At 37.9% G+C, this 17,842-nt stretch overlaps 1 protein-coding gene across 16 annotated transcripts in view; it reads right to left on the bottom strand.

Annotated features, from left to right (window-relative positions):
- The window catches only part of ANKHD1 (ankyrin repeat and KH domain containing 1), a 116,429-nt gene that overhangs the window by 84,630 nt on the left and 13,957 nt on the right, over window positions 1–17,842 (bottom strand). For all 16 annotated transcript variants that reach the window (XM_054841289.1, XM_054841291.1, XM_054841290.1 and 13 more), the window contains exon 2: window positions 16,237–16,390. In XM_054841289.1, the coding sequence (XP_054697264.1) occupies window positions 16,237–16,390 (154 nt within the window). The remainder of the gene's footprint in view (window positions 1–16,236; window positions 16,391–17,842) is intronic.

The following is a 17,842-nucleotide window of genomic DNA, read 5'->3' as shown; positions in this document are numbered from 1 at the left end:
AAAAATATGTTTGGTCCTTTGAAAGTTCTCATTTAGAAGACATTTTAATGTAGATACAGTCTATAGTCTCTTTTTGAAAAAAGCATTAACCAGAATTCTTCTCAATTTTTCAATTGGTCATTCCAACGCTATTAGTCCCAGGCAGGGAGTAGCAGAGATTTGATATGGTAGGGTTTATTTTAGCTTTGTTTTCTAAAACACTAGAAGAACTACACTGAGGCTTTCAGTGTTTCCAAAGTCAAGCACACGCCTTTGTAATCTTCACCACTGAATATCAAAATTATAGTCTGATCTTAGCTCCAGTGCACTAAAAACTTAGGGTATCCTTAACATCCCTGTTGTAACTATGCTGAACACAAGAATTTATCCTTTTATATATATTTGATACAAACTTTCACTATAAAACTGTATTTTTTCCCCCCGTCTCACTGAGTACATGGCACAAACAGAAATCACTGGCTGCAAATGTTATTTTTGTCTCAATTAGTATTTGGACATGCTAAATAAAACTCATTTAGCATGAAATTAAGAGCTACAGCTTGAGGGTGTGGTGGTTTGGTTTTTTTTTTTTGAATAATTAGCCTTTTACAATACTTCATGTGTCACCATCACAGTTCCCCACAGACTTCCAGAGGAACCAAGTTTTCAATTTGTACAACTCAGATTCCTGACAGCAAACTATTACACCCAAAAAATGACATTTTCAATGCTATCTGAAAAATCCTGTTCAGATCATCTGCTAAGAGTTTTCTGGCAAAAGCAGAAATACAATTGTATTCTCCTGGGTTGTGTTTCATGGTCTTAATCTAAAAATATCCCTTTCTTCACAAATCCCCACTCCTAAAAATAATAGGAGCTCATCCATTAGAGCAATATCCACAAGCAAAGAGGGATGTCTGAAAGGCCATCACGATGTACACATGCCACTGGAGAAAATTACCCTTAATTCCAGCTTCTGATTTTTCACTTGCTTGACAATGCAAACTCTCAATATTGTATTTGCATTTACATATATTTCAATGTAGTTGTCAGAACGGGAGGCAGAAATCTCAACGACATTTCTCTCTGCTTTCCAGTATTGCAACTGAAGCAGCGAGATTGTCTTTTTTCAGAATCAAAAGATAGTAAGTACTTCTCCAGCTATATTTAGTTCTTATTGTTATTTTGGTAACATTTTGATGGCAAGGGTTCCTTTTTGGGATCATCTGCTTTTACATCAGTGTGCTCAGATATCTCAAAATCTGAAAACTAATTTTCTATACTTCAGCACAAACATTAATTCTTGTTTAACTAGTTAATATGCATTAACAGTTACATTTCTTTTGAGAGTTTCCCTATTAAATTTCAATTTAGCCTCACGTCACTTCAAGTTACCTAGCCAGGTAATTTACAACATTAGCCAGCAACTTCTACTTTTAGTAAAGCTTAGAAGCCCCATAAGCAAATTCAGCGATGAAAAAACAGCTCTAAACAGACTCACAGATGTTTCTAGCAAAATCCCAATCTCCATAAATAGTCTGCAATTTCATCTAATTCCTCTCCACCAACCCAATTCACCCATTTCCTTTGCTTTCAGAATGCAAGAAAGAATACTGATATTTAACAGATAGGGAATACCACACATATTTTAAACTTAAAACACTAAAATAAAAGATTGATTTAAACCCTGCAACAGAGTTTTGTTACAATATGAGAGTTCAAAAAGGAAAAAATAATACCAGAAAAGATATCCATATAACTATCTCCTCATACTATTCATCTTATTTAAATTCTTGACCATGACAGACTTTGCTACGGCGTAACTCTAGATGTGCTATCAGTTTGATTTTTTTTTATAAGCTTTCACTAGGCAACTATCTTCTCCCATTGTATGAAAATTGAGTTACCTTTTCTAAAACTGAGCTCTTCTGTGCCTATCTAGCATTTGGCCACTGCCAGAAATCACTTGGTGCTCCTCCTCTCCCTGGGTTTCCCCAGACACTCCCAACAACCCCACTGCACTCACATTTGGGAAAAGAAGAGGGAGCTTTCTACCAGCACAGCAAGATGAATTTAACCAGCAAAGGGTCTTTCTAGCCACCACCAGAACTGGCAAGACAAGAGAAAACCGTGCAGCCAGGAACAGAAGATTCCTGCCTGATGGTGACAGCAAATAACCACTAAATCACCTCAGCCAGCTCACACACCTTCCCTCTGTGCCACTTACTCAGAATGTCCAAATTTTTATGTTTCCTAACCAAGTATCTTTATAAGGAAACCCAACTTTTCCATTTTTCAAGATTTTGTTTCTATTAAATCTCTAGCAAAGAAACATTGTCCTTACTACAAGGCAACGAGTTCCCAGATACAACCCTCAACACTGCCGATTCCTTACAGGAACCAGGATATTCAGACACATTCATCACATATGCACAGAAAAATCATGCTGATTACTCAACCAAATGCACTTTGATCCCATATAACATGTAGATAATTTGGGGGCATCATGAATTACTCCTACATCATAGTTACAGCTTTACTTCATCAGCAAACAGCTTTTTTTACCCATCTCATTGCAGATAAGCATCTGGGAGAGATATCTGCCTCTTGGATTACCTCATGCTTTAAAGAAGCTGCTACAATTAGGACAAAAGCAATACAACAGTAAAAAAATTGCCAGTTCTGTCGCAGTCATCATTTAAACAGCAATTCAATGGCTTTAAACAAAGCAAACAAACTCAGGGGAGAATACAAGAGGGCGTGTAGTTCAACACAAAGCCTGAAGAATTATATTCAAGAAAGTGTATTTCTTCTAGAAGAGAAGCAAAATTTAACACAATTATGAACTGAACAGACATTAATGCTGAACTTGTCTAGATTGGTCTAGAGTGTTCACTCATTCTCTCCTTTTTTGTTCTAGTTGTTCTTGTTTATTAAGCATCTTTGGAAGAATTAAGCCTTGATCCAAAACCTAGTGAATACACTCCCCACACCTATGAAATACTACAACCAATCATGGCAAAAAACTACTTGGTATGCACTGAAAGCTATTACACATGTGAACCCCTGGACTGAAGTTCTTACTCTTTATCTGCCACTAACAGCTAGGCTCCAATCGACATGCAACTGCTAGTTTATCTCATTTTTGATTCCACAGCATCCCCGCTGGCCAGAGCATCTGCTCAGCTAGCATATTCAAGAGGCAACAAGATGGAGAGTGTAAGATACAAAGGAGGGGAGAAAGGAACATCCTCCTGAGCCCCAAGATTTTGTACTGGAAAAAAAGAAGTTTAGTTTCTGCAAGGAACTTGGCTTTTTTTTTTTTTTTAAAAAGCACAAGGGCAAAAGAGATGAAGTTAAACTAGATCTTTTCTATGTGTGGCAATAAGAGATTCCTACAAAAGAGGTTCATTCAAACTATCAGTGCTTTAGCTTGCAAGACCTATCAAATGCAAGTACAGACATTTGAATTTGGCCTTGGCGGAGGAGAAAGCTTCTGTTTCCTCATTATGAGTTAAGAGCAATGGTAGAAGACCAGCCCAGGGACAAAAAAACCAAACAAACAACCCCACCCAAAAAACCCCAAGCCAAAAACCTGACTGACATCCAGAGAGACTGCTAGGTAAGAACTGCAATAGGAAAGAATCGGACAAAACAATTATTCATCAAGCAATTGCTCTAACCCTGGGACAGTTGTAACAACAACAGTCACAGGGCACGTGTCAAGCCAGTGATGATCCCCGCAGCATATACTACTTTTTTTCTAGATTTTCTCAGTCTGTAAAGATCTAATGTCAACTAGGAATCTATACTGGAATATTTAGAAAAAAATTTCTGCATCCTATAGAAAAGTCACAGTACCCTGCCTGTCTTCCCTCAGTATATCTGCTAGTTGTAGTTAGTGCAGTATTTGAGTTTGTTCTGGTTTGTTACTTGCTTTTTTTTGTGTAATAAAAAAAGCACTTTTAACCACAGCATCTAAGGCCTCCTTTCTAACTTGTTTTTGATTGTATGAAAATGTACTGTCTTGCATTTGAGAGGAATATTCAAAGCATAATGCTAACTCAATCCAAATTAAAGGACAAATATGGGATTAAGCACTAGGTTATAAACATTTGCTTTGGCGGTTCTCTAGGATTAAATGGGAAGTACTGTATATTACAGTTAAATAGGATCTTACCACTTCATTCTTGAAATTTTTGAACCAAGTTGGGGGGGGGGGGTGTTCACCCTTAACATAGATAAAAACCAGCAATACACACCCAGAATTATTTGCCATGTCAGCAAAATCACAGCTAATTACTTGGGTGCCTGATGCCTTTTTCATTGCCAGCCTTCTCTTGCCTCCCTTGCTACCACCTTTTCCAGGGCCACAGCACCAGCAAGTATTCAAGTACATTTATGCACTTAAAACAAATGCTGTTCCAGTTGTATCACGCTTGCCAGTATTACTGTGATTAGCTAAGGGAAAACTTCAGCCACAAGCTGAATTGTTTGCCTGGCTTTGTTTAGCTTTTAAATGGACACACACTCAAATGGCAGACTCAGCACATCTCCCCTAGAGACGGGCAGTCACCTGCTCACACCCTGTCAAATGAAGCATGAGGGCACACATACATACCGGCACACTCAACTAGATCATAATGACAGTATACAGTGCTGAACAAACATGCAAGAATTGGTATCATCTACCAAGTGGCCCATCAGGAATCAAAGGAGCTAGGCTCCAAATTCAGAGCTCTGGACATCAGCTCTGACACTCCTGTATTTCAAGGAAGCATCCAGGCTAGAGACTGAGAAAAAAAGAATCACATTGCTTCTGGTTGCTTATACAAAGTAGTATCAAAACCCCAAGCCACTCTTGGGGAATGTATTTTATTTGAGATTGTAGTGCTTACAATATGTACCCAATACAACTATAAAGGTAGAAACTTTGTAAACGATCCAGAAGCAGAAATCATGACCTCTGTAAGGAAAGCTTCAAAACAAACTCTTTGTGCTATCAAATATGAAAAAATTTACAAGATTTATTTCATTATTTTACAGAAAAATATGGAGGCTAACAGTAGGTAATTATTTTTTAATTCCTGGTTCTTCCTTTCATGCCTTATCCAAGAGAAAATCTAGTATTTCCTCATTTCAAGTGTGACAATTGCTTGCCTCCCAGAATCTGAAAGATACACCTTAAAGAGCTAAGGCTGCTACTGAAACATGGAGGAATGTGGAAATGGTACTGTTCACTGTGGGAGGGTAAGGAGCAAAGAAAACCTCCACATATCCCTGAGAAACGTCAAGAGAAGAAAAAAAATTTATTCATGCTGAAAAAGGTGCACAAAATTCCTATTCTTGACTTCTAGTGTTCTAAGCCAAATATTTTAAATCTCATCTACTTTAGGGCTTTGAGAACAAGTTACTTTACAGACACTCTAACCTATTTGGCGGTAGAAGGAGAAAAGAGTGGAGTTACTTTCTGCTTTTTGAGTAACCTGAGGCTTATGGAGTAAAAGTATCATACCCCTACAGAGACTAACACCAGGACATGAATGCCATGCACAATAGAGATGCAGGAAGAGGAGAACTCAACCGTTGAATGCTATTTATAGGCCAACACCCCACTTAAACTCTTTTCTCCAAATTTCTAGCATTCAATTGGAAACTGAGTCCAAATGGGCTGTAATTGCTTTCCTGAATAAGAAAACGGCTCTGGCTCAGTACAGTACTCTGTGACTATCTGGGAGGAAAAGATCTGAAAATACTTCTACATTTTCAAGCAAACAACTAAGAGTAAGCTTTGAGGGCTAATAACATCATCAACTTAACCCAGAAACCCATGGACTTTCAGCCCCCAGTTTATGCCAATTATGTATGGCATAGCAAGCCAAAATACTCAAGTATTTTCAGAGGCTGTCCAAGTGTGCCACTTCTTTTAAAAAAAAAAAGATTACCACCCTAATGGTGTATAGCACAGACTACTGTATAAATTCATAAACTTTTGAGAAACTTCATAAAACCTCTCCTCTGCCTAAGAGGCTCCACAGCCTTTCAGTACACTGTCATTACATACACACTGCATAAAAAAACATCCTGAAAATAAGATCTCTGGGAATGCCACAGAATACAAAACAACCAAAAATCAGGATGCTACAGTCTTTAAAAAGAAAATAAGGACTTTATTTTACCAACCTGAAGAAAGAACACAATCATCTACTGTAAATGCATTAGAAAAAACTCCCCTCCACAAGAACAGTCCAGGGGACTCATATCATCACATCATTTTATTCTTTGTGGTATCCTCCTACAGTTTAAAAATGAAAAGGGAAGAGGGACACAGGTGCATCAAGAGATGCACTTTCACCTAGGTCTGTGTCTCAGCAGCTCTGCTTCTTCAGATGGAGTTTTCGTCCATCAGAAGTCACAGAATCCAATGCGTGGCACCACAGAGCAAAACTGAGCTTCTTTGGAGCACAATGTAGAGCGAAACTGTAACAAGCATTAGGCCAATGGATAGCTTCTGGATGGAGTTGCTCCAAAAAGCGACTATGGAAAAGTCTGGCCAATTAAGATTTGGTTAAAGCAAACTTCTACCATTATTTCTCTCCAGGTCTTTGCTCTTACATAAAGACTAAAATAAATTTGTTCTACCTCTTATTCTCTACAGTTTAGGAAGATCAGACACTGGGTGTGCTCATTGTAAGAGAATGCTAATAGCCAAAAGCACAGCCACACTTCAAGTTTCTCCTCATTATTAAAACTTCGTACATGCTCCTCTCCCTGTAGAGACTTCCAAAACATGCCGCTTGCTTGTTTTTGGCAAGTCAAGGTAAAGCCAACTGGAAGTCAAGCCATGTTGGTTGGAATATTCTTGCTCACTGTGGCCTTCATCTGTTACTCAAAAGCCACGTAATTCTTTGAAAGCAAAGATAGCATTTTAGCCTTTTATAATTATTCAGATTCAAGATTTTTTTTTAAAGGACATATCCAAACAGAAGTGTCAGCAAATATATATATATATATATGCATGCACACAGGAATAGTCAACTGCACACACAGAGGAATAATTTGTTCAGGTAACAGTTCTTCAGAAAAGTATTGGGAGATTTAAAGTCAAATTCAACTTGTAAACCAACATTTCTCCTGCAAAAGGCAAACAACAAACTGAGATGTATAAACAAAAGCACAGCTTGCAGGACAGATGAAATAACACTCCTACTCTCCATGCATCAATAGAGCTCAACTTGAGTAATATGACTAATTTGGGGCAACAAGCTATGAAGAACAGACATCACATACAGAGACTCCAGGAGAACAAGAGTAGATGAAAGTCTAAATAACATGAGTTAAGGGCACAGAAAGATTTGATGTTATTCAGCACAAATAAACAAAAAAACCAACCCCAGTCTGCAAGTCAGTTCTAAAAATGCATTGAAAAGGGGAACACTGAACTTTGATATGATGCATAAAGTAAGCAGGCCAAGCAACTCCACTAAAAAAAAAAAAAAAATCAATTGCTTTACTACAACAACTTCCCTCGTGAAGCTCTTCCAAAGCAGCTTAGTGCCCTCTTCGCCCCCAAGTTATGTATTTCAGCATGTAACACTGAGGACTGATACTCGGAGAAACCTTCCCATTCTAAGGACTGCAGTTGGCTTGGCATGCTATGGAGCTTCCAACACTGGAGATAGTTTGTCTAACCAGTTCTTAAAGCCACCTGTCAAGAACGGCACAAGCACAGCTGAATTTGCCTGGGGAGAAGGAAGAGGAGGAGATAAAACTAGATCTACTGAGATTTCTTTCAGCCCTATTTTTCAAAAAGTTTTAAGAAGCTGCACAGAATTTGAGGAAAAGGTGATGGCTAAATGACAAGTTAGTACTTGCTGGTTTAGAGATAATGCTTTGTTACACAGGGAAAAAGTCCTTACAGAACTGCGCTGTGCCTTTTGTTCCCACAGCAAGAATCTTCTCGATGGATACAATGAGGATAAATTTGTACAATGCAATAGTTTTTATTTTTTTTAAAGCTTCCTAGTACATGTTGAATCTTCAAGAAAATAATTTATAACAGACAATGAAACTGCTCAAGCCTCATTGCAAAAAAGCCACTTGCTTCCAAATGTAGAATCAAAGATGAGTGGCAGTATATTTTACATAATTTTATGTTTCATTACTCTGGTGAAAACTAGCATGACTTTCTAGAAATAAGCAGAATTTGCTCATTTATGCCATGCATATACTACATTATAATTTGTTTTCCTACAAACTTGTTTATTGCAATTACTTCCTAAACATACAATAGTGATATTTTGTCAAAGGTGAGTTACCAATTGAAAAAAGCAGTAGATTCACCTGTTACACCATATACCGTAAAGTATTAATGACTCAGTGTAATCTGTTGCTTCTGACACTTTAAAAAAAACTATTTAATAACATTATAAAACTGGTAGAAGAACATATTGTAGGTCCACCAACAAGAGCTCAGTTAATTCCTCTCACGTGTCCTGGGACACTTGTCACAGCACACAAACGAGACAGTTTAAGCAACTCTTACATAAACAGGTAGCAAGCAGCCCTGCTTGCAATATAATTATGTTACATCTTACAGTATACTTCCAATCAGCCCCAGAAGGGGTGGCTACGCATTCAAACTACCAACCTGACTTACCAGTCTGTCTAGTATGGAGCTAAGTGGCTGGCACTAGTTACTGCCACCACACTTCACCATTAAGTTACAGATCAAAAAAAATTGAAATCTGAGTGGGGAGATTCAGATCTGATCTTCTGCACACTATAAAACATTCATTTAATTCTCAAACTCTGTTCTGAAGACTTCCAAACTCTGGTTTTATCATCATGTGCTAAGCAAAACTGCATGACTGACAAATGCAGAAAACAACTAAAAAATGCAGACTTAAAACCTAAGTCTGTGTAATTGAAGTTTTTTAAATAAACTATTACTAGAGTACAGGAGATACAAGCAAGAGACACAGGCTTTTCTACCTCCTGACTCTCCTGATGTGCTTAGGGAGAAGAGTTACATTTTGATGAATTCAAACTTGCAACCATAGTAACTGCTTCATTTCACAAGGTTAACATGTACGCTTCCCTCTTACACAGGCATCACAAAGAAAGAATCATACAAGGAGCCATCTGTTTAGAGAGAGAAAGCATGCACATGAATGAAACAGAAGAATGCAGAAAAATACTATACCACACTCAAATAAGATACATTCTGCGACAAGACATCTGGGTCACCAGCAATATTTGGCAGATATTACCTTTAAGCAATCTGTGGTTTTAGCTAGTGTTTTGTTTTTTTCCCGTACCTGATTAATATCATAGGCCCACATAACTAGCTTACCTGCTATTGCTGTAAAAGATCTTTATTTACCAACTCTAACACAAGTCTCAAGACAATCAAAACAGAAGCTTGCTTAAATGTACAGTCAACAAGAGTCTTTACTAGCTGTCCCACAACAGACACCTGGTACCCTGTACCCCAGTACAGACCGCAGTGCTACTCAGCCAGCTCTAAGCCAACGGCCAGCAGTAGCGCAAAGCCCAGTGTAAGCTTCTGCACCCCACTGCAAAGACCGAATGCAATTATTTTCACTTTGATAGATGAAGGAAGCATACATGTAAAAAAAAAAAAAAAAGAAAAAGAAAAAAGATAGGAATTCCTCTTGGTAGAGGCATTACATAGGACTGTCAATAAAGCACTGCTGCTTTTCTCCTGACAAAACCCTCCTTACTTCCCTTCTTTGGCTGAGGCTACTGCAAGCACTAACATAACAAGAAGTCCTGAAAACAATACTGAATAGAAAAAAATATTTAACCAGGAATATCCTCAGATTGGAACAGGAGAGCAAAGGGGATTTTTATCTTGCAGAACAATCCAACTTCCAATTAAGAGATTGAAGAGTACCCTGGCCAAGTAAAACCTTAACTTTTTGTCCTGTCTCTTCCCACTCCCCATCCCTGCTGAAAAGTTAAAATCTTGGAATCATCTTTGCCAAAGAATTCCAAAAGTATAGTGTTCAGATCTGATAACATAACTTAGCTGTATGATACCTAAAAGCATTTAAGTGTTACAACAATGAAAACTGTTCTTCGCAGCAAAATCCAACTGAAAGAGCCAAAAAATATGAAGTTGGTGTATTTAATGCACTTTCAAAGTATGGAAGTTAATTTGACTAAGAAGTATTAGACTAGACTTTTGCTAATCTAAAAGCCTACTAGATTAGAAAAAAATATTTAAATCATGCAAAACCTCAGAGAAATATAGTATTAATAATTCAATTACATGCACAAAATTCAGACAGTTTATCCAACTTACTCAAAAGCATAACACATCTGTACATTTCACATACCATATATTCCTTCCCACTCTGAATCTTTAGATGGTGAAGAAAGAAAATGAGCAAGTCACTGTAATGTGCCAGTAACTCAAAAGGCAAAAATTTTGCAGTTAATAAGACATTGGTGATTTTAGTAGTAACACAGCTTTGATCTCTTTAAACACCTATTTGAACTTTCTTAATGAAAACTAATGTTTCTCTTATTTGAGCCATGTACCTCATCCATATAACACCAAGTATTTCAGATTAGATCAAATTAGGGTGAAAAGCCTTTCTTAGTTTAAAAAAAAAATCAGTTAAAATAGCTGGACTAAGGTAAGACTTTTGCCATGTTGAAGATGGCTAAACACACTTCAGATTTGATACTGCTACATTTTTACAATGAAGTTCCATCTTCGCTCAGATTCAAACAATCCTCTCTGATCCCCCCCACAATAAAGACCCTATTGGTTTTTTATTCAAGAACACCGAAACATATCTAGAAATGTATTTGTTACATTCCACAGGCACAGAGGTGCAGCCATTAAATTGATAAACATGAATTGTATGTTTTCTGCAGCCTTCAACTTCTACAGTTTGAAGCAGACCTTGGATAACCCTTCAGAGGTTAAGTTTCTAATGGTTTAGATGCCCACCTCCATTTAAATCACAATTCTGGTCATTAGCCCTCAGAAAAGAAACACCAGGTCCACACATGAATCTTATCAATTAAAGATAGCCCAGTCTCTGACACTGTCCAAGGGGTCTCTCCAATGCAGTATGAAAGCAAGCTGTGCATCTTTTGAACTGTTCTTTTAGACCACAGCTCACTTCCCACTAGCGCTTCATCACAGGTCTATCTTGTCACATTCAAGCCATCTAATGTTGGGGGAAACAAATATAATTTATATATTTTAATCAAAACCCCCCTTGTTATTAGTGACTAATGAATGAGTTCAGTCACACCACGCACACAAAAAAAAGCATCACATTTGGTCAACAGCTTGGCAAGTGAGTAAATATTGAGAGATACATATACACACTGGAAAGCATTAAATTTTACAATTACTGAATCTCACTCCATCCTTTCAGTTTATCCTAAAGCAGGCAGATTTTATCTGGGCCCATTCATATTTTGACCTGCGTTCTGTATTATCACTAAGTAGGTGATTACTTCTACTTTTTGCCTTCCGCAGTTCCAGAATACACAACCCGTTCCTCCCCCTACGCTTCATCCTACTACCGGCTTTCCAGAGAGCAGTATCAGGCCCTCATGCCTGAATCAACTAATGAAATTCACCAGGTATTAACAGACACTTGTTATTAAAACTAGACTTCTCTTTCACTATTTACGCTGCATTTAATCCCTCAAAGTCTCATATACACCAAACCATCTATGTGAGGATCTCTAGTCACCTTTAATCCTGTATTTCAAAAGAAGGATGCCTGTGACTCTGCTCCCTGTTTAAACATAAGGATGGACTACTCACATCTGTTTCATTAAGCAAACCCTGGACTGAACATAGTTTCTCTCCAAAATACCCTGATTTTCCTCACAAGCCTCTTTATAAATAATAGTAGGACTTCTGAAGAACTTATTACTAACAAAACTCCCTGTGTAGATGCTGAAGAGGAATACCAAGCGGTCCAATAATAGACAAAGTTTCTTTACCAGTTTCTTCTGCATCTATATTTAGATGCGTCATTGTCAAAGTGCTTCAACATTCAGATAGAGAAGGAACACACTCAAAAGATCTGCTGGTAAGGATACAGGCACCCAAACTATTTCCTCAAGTTAAAAATCAGTTCAGAAACATTCTACATCACTTCCCAGAAAACTCAGCAAAACTATGCTGAAACAATATGAACAGGGTATTTCAACTGCAGGGATTAACATTTTGACATTTACAACTTTCTGTGGAATTCTGTGTTTTGGGTGCAGAATACACCAAACAGGCATCCAGAATTTTTATTTGACCACAAGCTTCAACCAACATCTTTCTCTATCCTCTTTAAGAAACAACCTGTACTCCAGAAAGAGGACTGCACTACATAAGCAAGTCATTTTCATTTCCTGATGCCTATAAAAGGCGGGACCAGAAAATTAAACAGCTTTAACCTGTCAAACTTTCCCCAACTCTTTGGAGGTGAGTTTGCCCTTTTAAGAACATGTGTTGAGGGACTCACAGAGGAACCTGCCAAGAAGGGCAAGAGCTCTGAATGCTATAACCATTCATTCACAGCAACAAAGAGCTCTCATCCTCCAGCAGTCAAATACTGTCCCTAAAAAGGAAGTTCAATAGGCAACCTTATTGAAGGTCCACAAAAGAATCATGATTCTTCAGAGCTGGAACATTAATTAGGGTGCTGTTGATTTCTTAAAATAACAGTGGAGCTGAATGTTTCTAGTGCAGAACATGAATCCACTGTCAGAATACTAAGAATCTGTTTAATTACATCTGAAAAATGGAAACATCTCCAAACAGTATCATTCTCCTTCCATAGGTTATTTTACCTATAAATCTCTTCTTTGCTACTAGAAGTCCAGAGGAGGGCCACAAAGCTGATCAGAGGGCTGGAGCACCTCTCCTATGAGGACAGGCTGAGAGAGTTGGGCTTGTTCAGCCTGGAGAAAAGAAGGCTCCAGGGAGATCTAACTGCGGCCTTCCAGTACCTGAAGGGGCCTACAGGAAAGATGGTGAGGGACTGTTTATCAGGGACTGTAGTGACGGGACAAGGGGTCATGGCTTTAAGCTGAAAGAGGGTAGATTTGGATTACATGTTAGGAAGACATTCCTCCCTGTGAGGGTGGTGAGGTACTGGAACAGGTTGCCCAGAGGGGTTGTGGAGGCCCCATCCCTGGCAGTGTTCAAGGCCAGGTTGGATGGGGCTTTGGGCAACGTGGTCTAGTGGAGGGTGTCCCTGCCCATGGCAGGGGGCTTGGAACTAGATGATCTTTGAGGTCCCTTCCAACCCAAACCATTCTATGATTCTATCATTCTATGATTCTAAGTCAAACTGTAGAAAGGTATACAAAAGACTCGGTTTGTTTAGGATAACTTCCCAAAGAACAGGATTCAATTGTTTTAATTTATCTTCGATTTCTAAAGATGAAAACAACTCATATTTATGATGTTCATAGAACAGTGAAGTGTCTTGGCCTTCAGAATGTAAAACTAGGGTTTTTTTGTGAAATAATACAATCACTGACAGTTGTTTAAACATAGCTGTTCATTAACAAAGTGCCTGTGCTTTGCTTAAACAGATTACAGAAGGAAGTTTGGTTGTCTAAACTAAAGCTAATCAACCAGGTTTTCAGAGAACCTCGTAAACATAAGGACTCTAATTGCTGTTTGTGTGCACATGTATACGTACGTATGTGTATGCTTGATGCTATGTTAAGGGGGTGAGACGCAACCCTCTTGCTAGAAATTAGAGCTGTCACCCTCAGCATCCAAACCCACAAAATATTTTAAGTCCTATTGGAAACAGAAAAAATAAGCTGAACTGCGAAAAAATATCCAGCACACTTATGATGCTTAATTATAATGTATACAAACATTTTTAAGCAGCTCAACTAACCTCTGTCCTCTACACTTGCATATGCAGGCCTAACCAGCTCTCACATCAAGACAGCTACTTAAAAACAAAACTCCCACAAACCTTCAAGAATGCAATGGTTGAAAACCACTTCTGCATAAGTAATTTGAAGAACATCATCCCATCTGGCTGCAGCTACTAGAACTTACCTTCCAGAATTAATAAACAGCATGTCCATGTGAGATCTTAGCATGAAAGGATTCATGAAGAATGAGCAAAACTAGTTTTGCAAGTCATACTCATTAAGATCCTAATGACACAGCCATGAACCCTGCATGTGAGAAACCCTAAGAAATCTGAGACACTAAATGCAAGACCGATTTTCCTCTAGGTTGTAAGTTAGGATCAAGCCTCCGACAGGAAAGGGGATCATCATAATGAAGGCCAAGCTACCCTGGAAACCACATCAGACAAGGCCGTAGCTAAACTACTTGTTCGAGCAATAGTCCTGCCATCTACTTTTGCAAGCCATCCTTAATGTTGGGGACTAAAATAACAGGGGAAATCACTTGCTTTTGTTGAACTGCAAAACAATACAAAGTCCCAACACTAGGCCACTTACTTTGTTGCCATGATGGAAACCTAGAAGCTCACTTAAGGTTAGAAAGGGTATTTTCAGCCAAACCAGCCAGACAAATCCAATGAAGATACCAGACCGTCTTGCAGAAACACTAGCTTCTTTTTCAAGCACTTGAAAATTATGGCTTTTATTAATAAACTACTAGATTCTCAGTGTCTCCTTTAGGTTAGCCTAATGATACTTTTAGTGTTCAAATTCACAGTGGGAAGGAGAAAGTACTGCTTAACTAAAGGACTTTCTCAAGAGTGTTTTCAGTCTTTTGATCTCGCACATCATCAAATGGCATTAATTTTGTCCAGTATTTTGAGAGGGAGATGGAGCCCCCAAACAAAAGTACTCTTTAATTTGCTCTTCTTTCCAGATTCCTTTTCTACATTCTTACTCCAAGCATTTGGGGAAATCAAAGCATGGCAACCTCAGATTAAAAACAAATCATCTAATCCTAGGGACAAGTGGCCAACTACCGCTCAGAAATCTAAAGAAAGCATTCTCACAGGAATTACAAGAAACAATGGTACTTCTAAATCTGTTAAACACCATGAAATAATTTTGAACACTGCAACCCTAGATCTAAGTACATACCTCAGAGACTGAATGCCCTCGTAATGCTAGCCACTGACAATTTATAAAGCTAGCAATAGGTTTTAGGGTACATCAGTCATCAGGTACATGAGAGAAACTGATTTTCATTAATAAGTACTTAAAAAGGGATCAGATTATTCAAATTCTTAGTGTCCAGAGTATCCCAGAAACAGTCTATCTTCCCTGCAAAGTTTGGTCCCCAAGAGTTACATCAGGTTAGAATAATTTTAGAGGATCACCTTTAATTAAGCTGCTGCAACTTTCTGCTGACAAAAGCTATGCTATATTGTAAGTTGGATTTTTTCAAATTAAAAATGCAAAGAGGGCCCAAAGCCTTGCCCCCTTTGCTTCCTCAGAATGAAGTTCTCCTTTAAGACTGTATATAGCTTTACATCTAAACACCTGCAAATAAACACTATTTTATCTAGCTCTTGAGTTCAAAGCTAAAATCTGAAACTCCAATTTCAGCACACTACTACTAGACTAAGTATGCACCCATAGTGATCAAACAGGATTTGTTTCAAAGCAGGGGTTTTACATCTTTTTATCTTTGGAATTTTGAAACTGACAAATAATTTTCAAATCCATTGCAAATACCCAAGTCACAAACCTTAGAAAGAATTAAATTAGTCAAGCTTTCACTACAAAAGTAACAAATGTAGTGGCACTATGTTCATCTAGTCTGGTTCCAAAGCATGAACATTAAATATGTATTTTCCAACAGTCATATCTCAGACCTACAGAATGGAAAAATATTTTTGTGAAAGTCAAAACAGAGAAACAAGTATTTCACCTATAAACTTCTGGAGTCATGAATTAGTAATTATATATTGACCAAAGCCACAGAAAAAAAAAGTCATTTTAGCAGGTCTACTTCCTTCCATTCTCTTCCCTTTAATCATCCCTCTGGTAACACATGTAATCTCATGCGGTCAATGAAATACCATTTAATTCCAATTAACTTTTCTAACTTTGTATGTACAGAAAGAGTGGACCAAGAAACGCTCAACACCTGTAAGAATTATAAGCTTGTTTTCCATGTCCTGCTCCCCATCATCATGGTAAATTTCCAGACTTGTAAATATTTCACTAGGGTCAAAATTTACAGGTTGTCAGATCTGTGTGCAAGTTAGGTTCAGAAAAAAAACTATACAAAGAAAGTACCTGCTGCCTCCAGTAAGGCTTCTAGTCTTGCTTGTGTTTCTGGATCCACAGTTCTCAAGTCCGCACCTTCTGCAGCACTCGATAAGAATAACTCCGATGTGGTTTTAAGTACTGGGTTATCAAGATCTTCTTGGTCCAAAATAAATGATTCAACCTGTTTGCCAAGTTACAAAAAGAATTTTACCATTTTTGAAGTTTTATACTAAATCTAAAATATTAGAAAAAACACAAAGTAATTAAATTGTACTATCATAATCATGTCTTAACTGTACAGACTATAGGATACAACCGTAAAAATCATCTGGTCAACTCACTAAAAAGGTACTTAAAACCACAAAAGAAACACCTCTACATAAAAAAGTTTGTTGTAAAAATTACAATTAACAAAATCTTAAACTATAGCAAGGGCAACTCAGATTAAATACTGAAAAAATGTTATGCATGTTTGGACAGTTAATCACCAAAACAGACTGCCACAAGAGGCTGTAGCATCTTTGTCACCAGAAATGTACCTTGTTATTAAAAAAAACCTGTCAGTAATGACTCTGGTATAGGTGAATCTATCCAAAAGCCAGGGAGGGATTGAATGGTTTCCCAAGATGCCTTTCAGTTCTATTTTAAAAGTAATTTCAACTAATGTAGCACAAGGATTTTGTTTGGTTTGAGTAGAAACATGCTAGTTGACTAAAATTCAAATGCAAAACATCTGTTTCCAAGCTGGCACTTAGTATTACCCCAGTCATTAATGTTTTCTAGACAAGAACAGATACATAGAATAATTAAGCAAGCAGGTATTCCAACTGAGCAGCAATAATGCTGTCCCACCAGTGGCCCACATGATCTTCCAAAGCTCATGGAATTGCTCAACATAACACACTGTAGTTTTATGACAACTTGCCAGAGTAAACAAGGAGGATACCTGACTCATACTCTAATGACAGCAAAATTGCATTTCAGAATCCGTCCCAAGTTCAAACATAATTTCCTCTGTTTTCAGTAATATTTTAAGATAAAAACACTATTTCATAATTAGATGTTCAACACTATCAGTGTCTTAAATAATACCATAGAAATGAGACATGCTCATTATACAATCTTTGTTGCCCTTTCCCACTTCATGCCCCAGTCTCATCTTCCTTCCTGTTTTCCCCTAATACGTCCCCCATTTTTCTCATGCCAGCAGTAAACAATCATCATATTCAGCTCTATCACACAACACCCCACAACACCTTAAGAAAGGGATAGTTTATACTTTAAAAAAAAACAAATCAGGCCATCTGCAAATTCATTAAGTATTCCATTGCGTGAAAAATGTTAACAGGACTCTGGAGAGCTATGTAGAGTACTGCTATTCAAGAGCAACTTGGGTTAATTTCTTCCCCTTTTTGATATGTAAAGTTTCTGCAATATTATCCCCTGGTGTCCAAGCCAACTCGTGGGTCCCCGGTGAAATGCAGTGCTAACGTATGAATACAATCGGCATCAGGGAGAAAGAGTGGCTTTTAGGAACGCAGAACATGAGTTCCACATCTTAGTGGGTATGCATGGTATTGGCTAGCTTACAGGTATTATATCTTGTGTGCCAAGGCACAAATATTAAAGCTAA

Source organism: Grus americana, chromosome 14 (genome assembly GCF_028858705.1).
Source record: "Grus americana isolate bGruAme1 chromosome 14, bGruAme1.mat, whole genome shotgun sequence".
Classification (NCBI taxonomy): domain Eukaryota; kingdom Metazoa; phylum Chordata; class Aves; order Gruiformes; family Gruidae; genus Grus; species Grus americana.
This window is presented reverse-complemented; position numbering and strand designations above follow the sequence as displayed.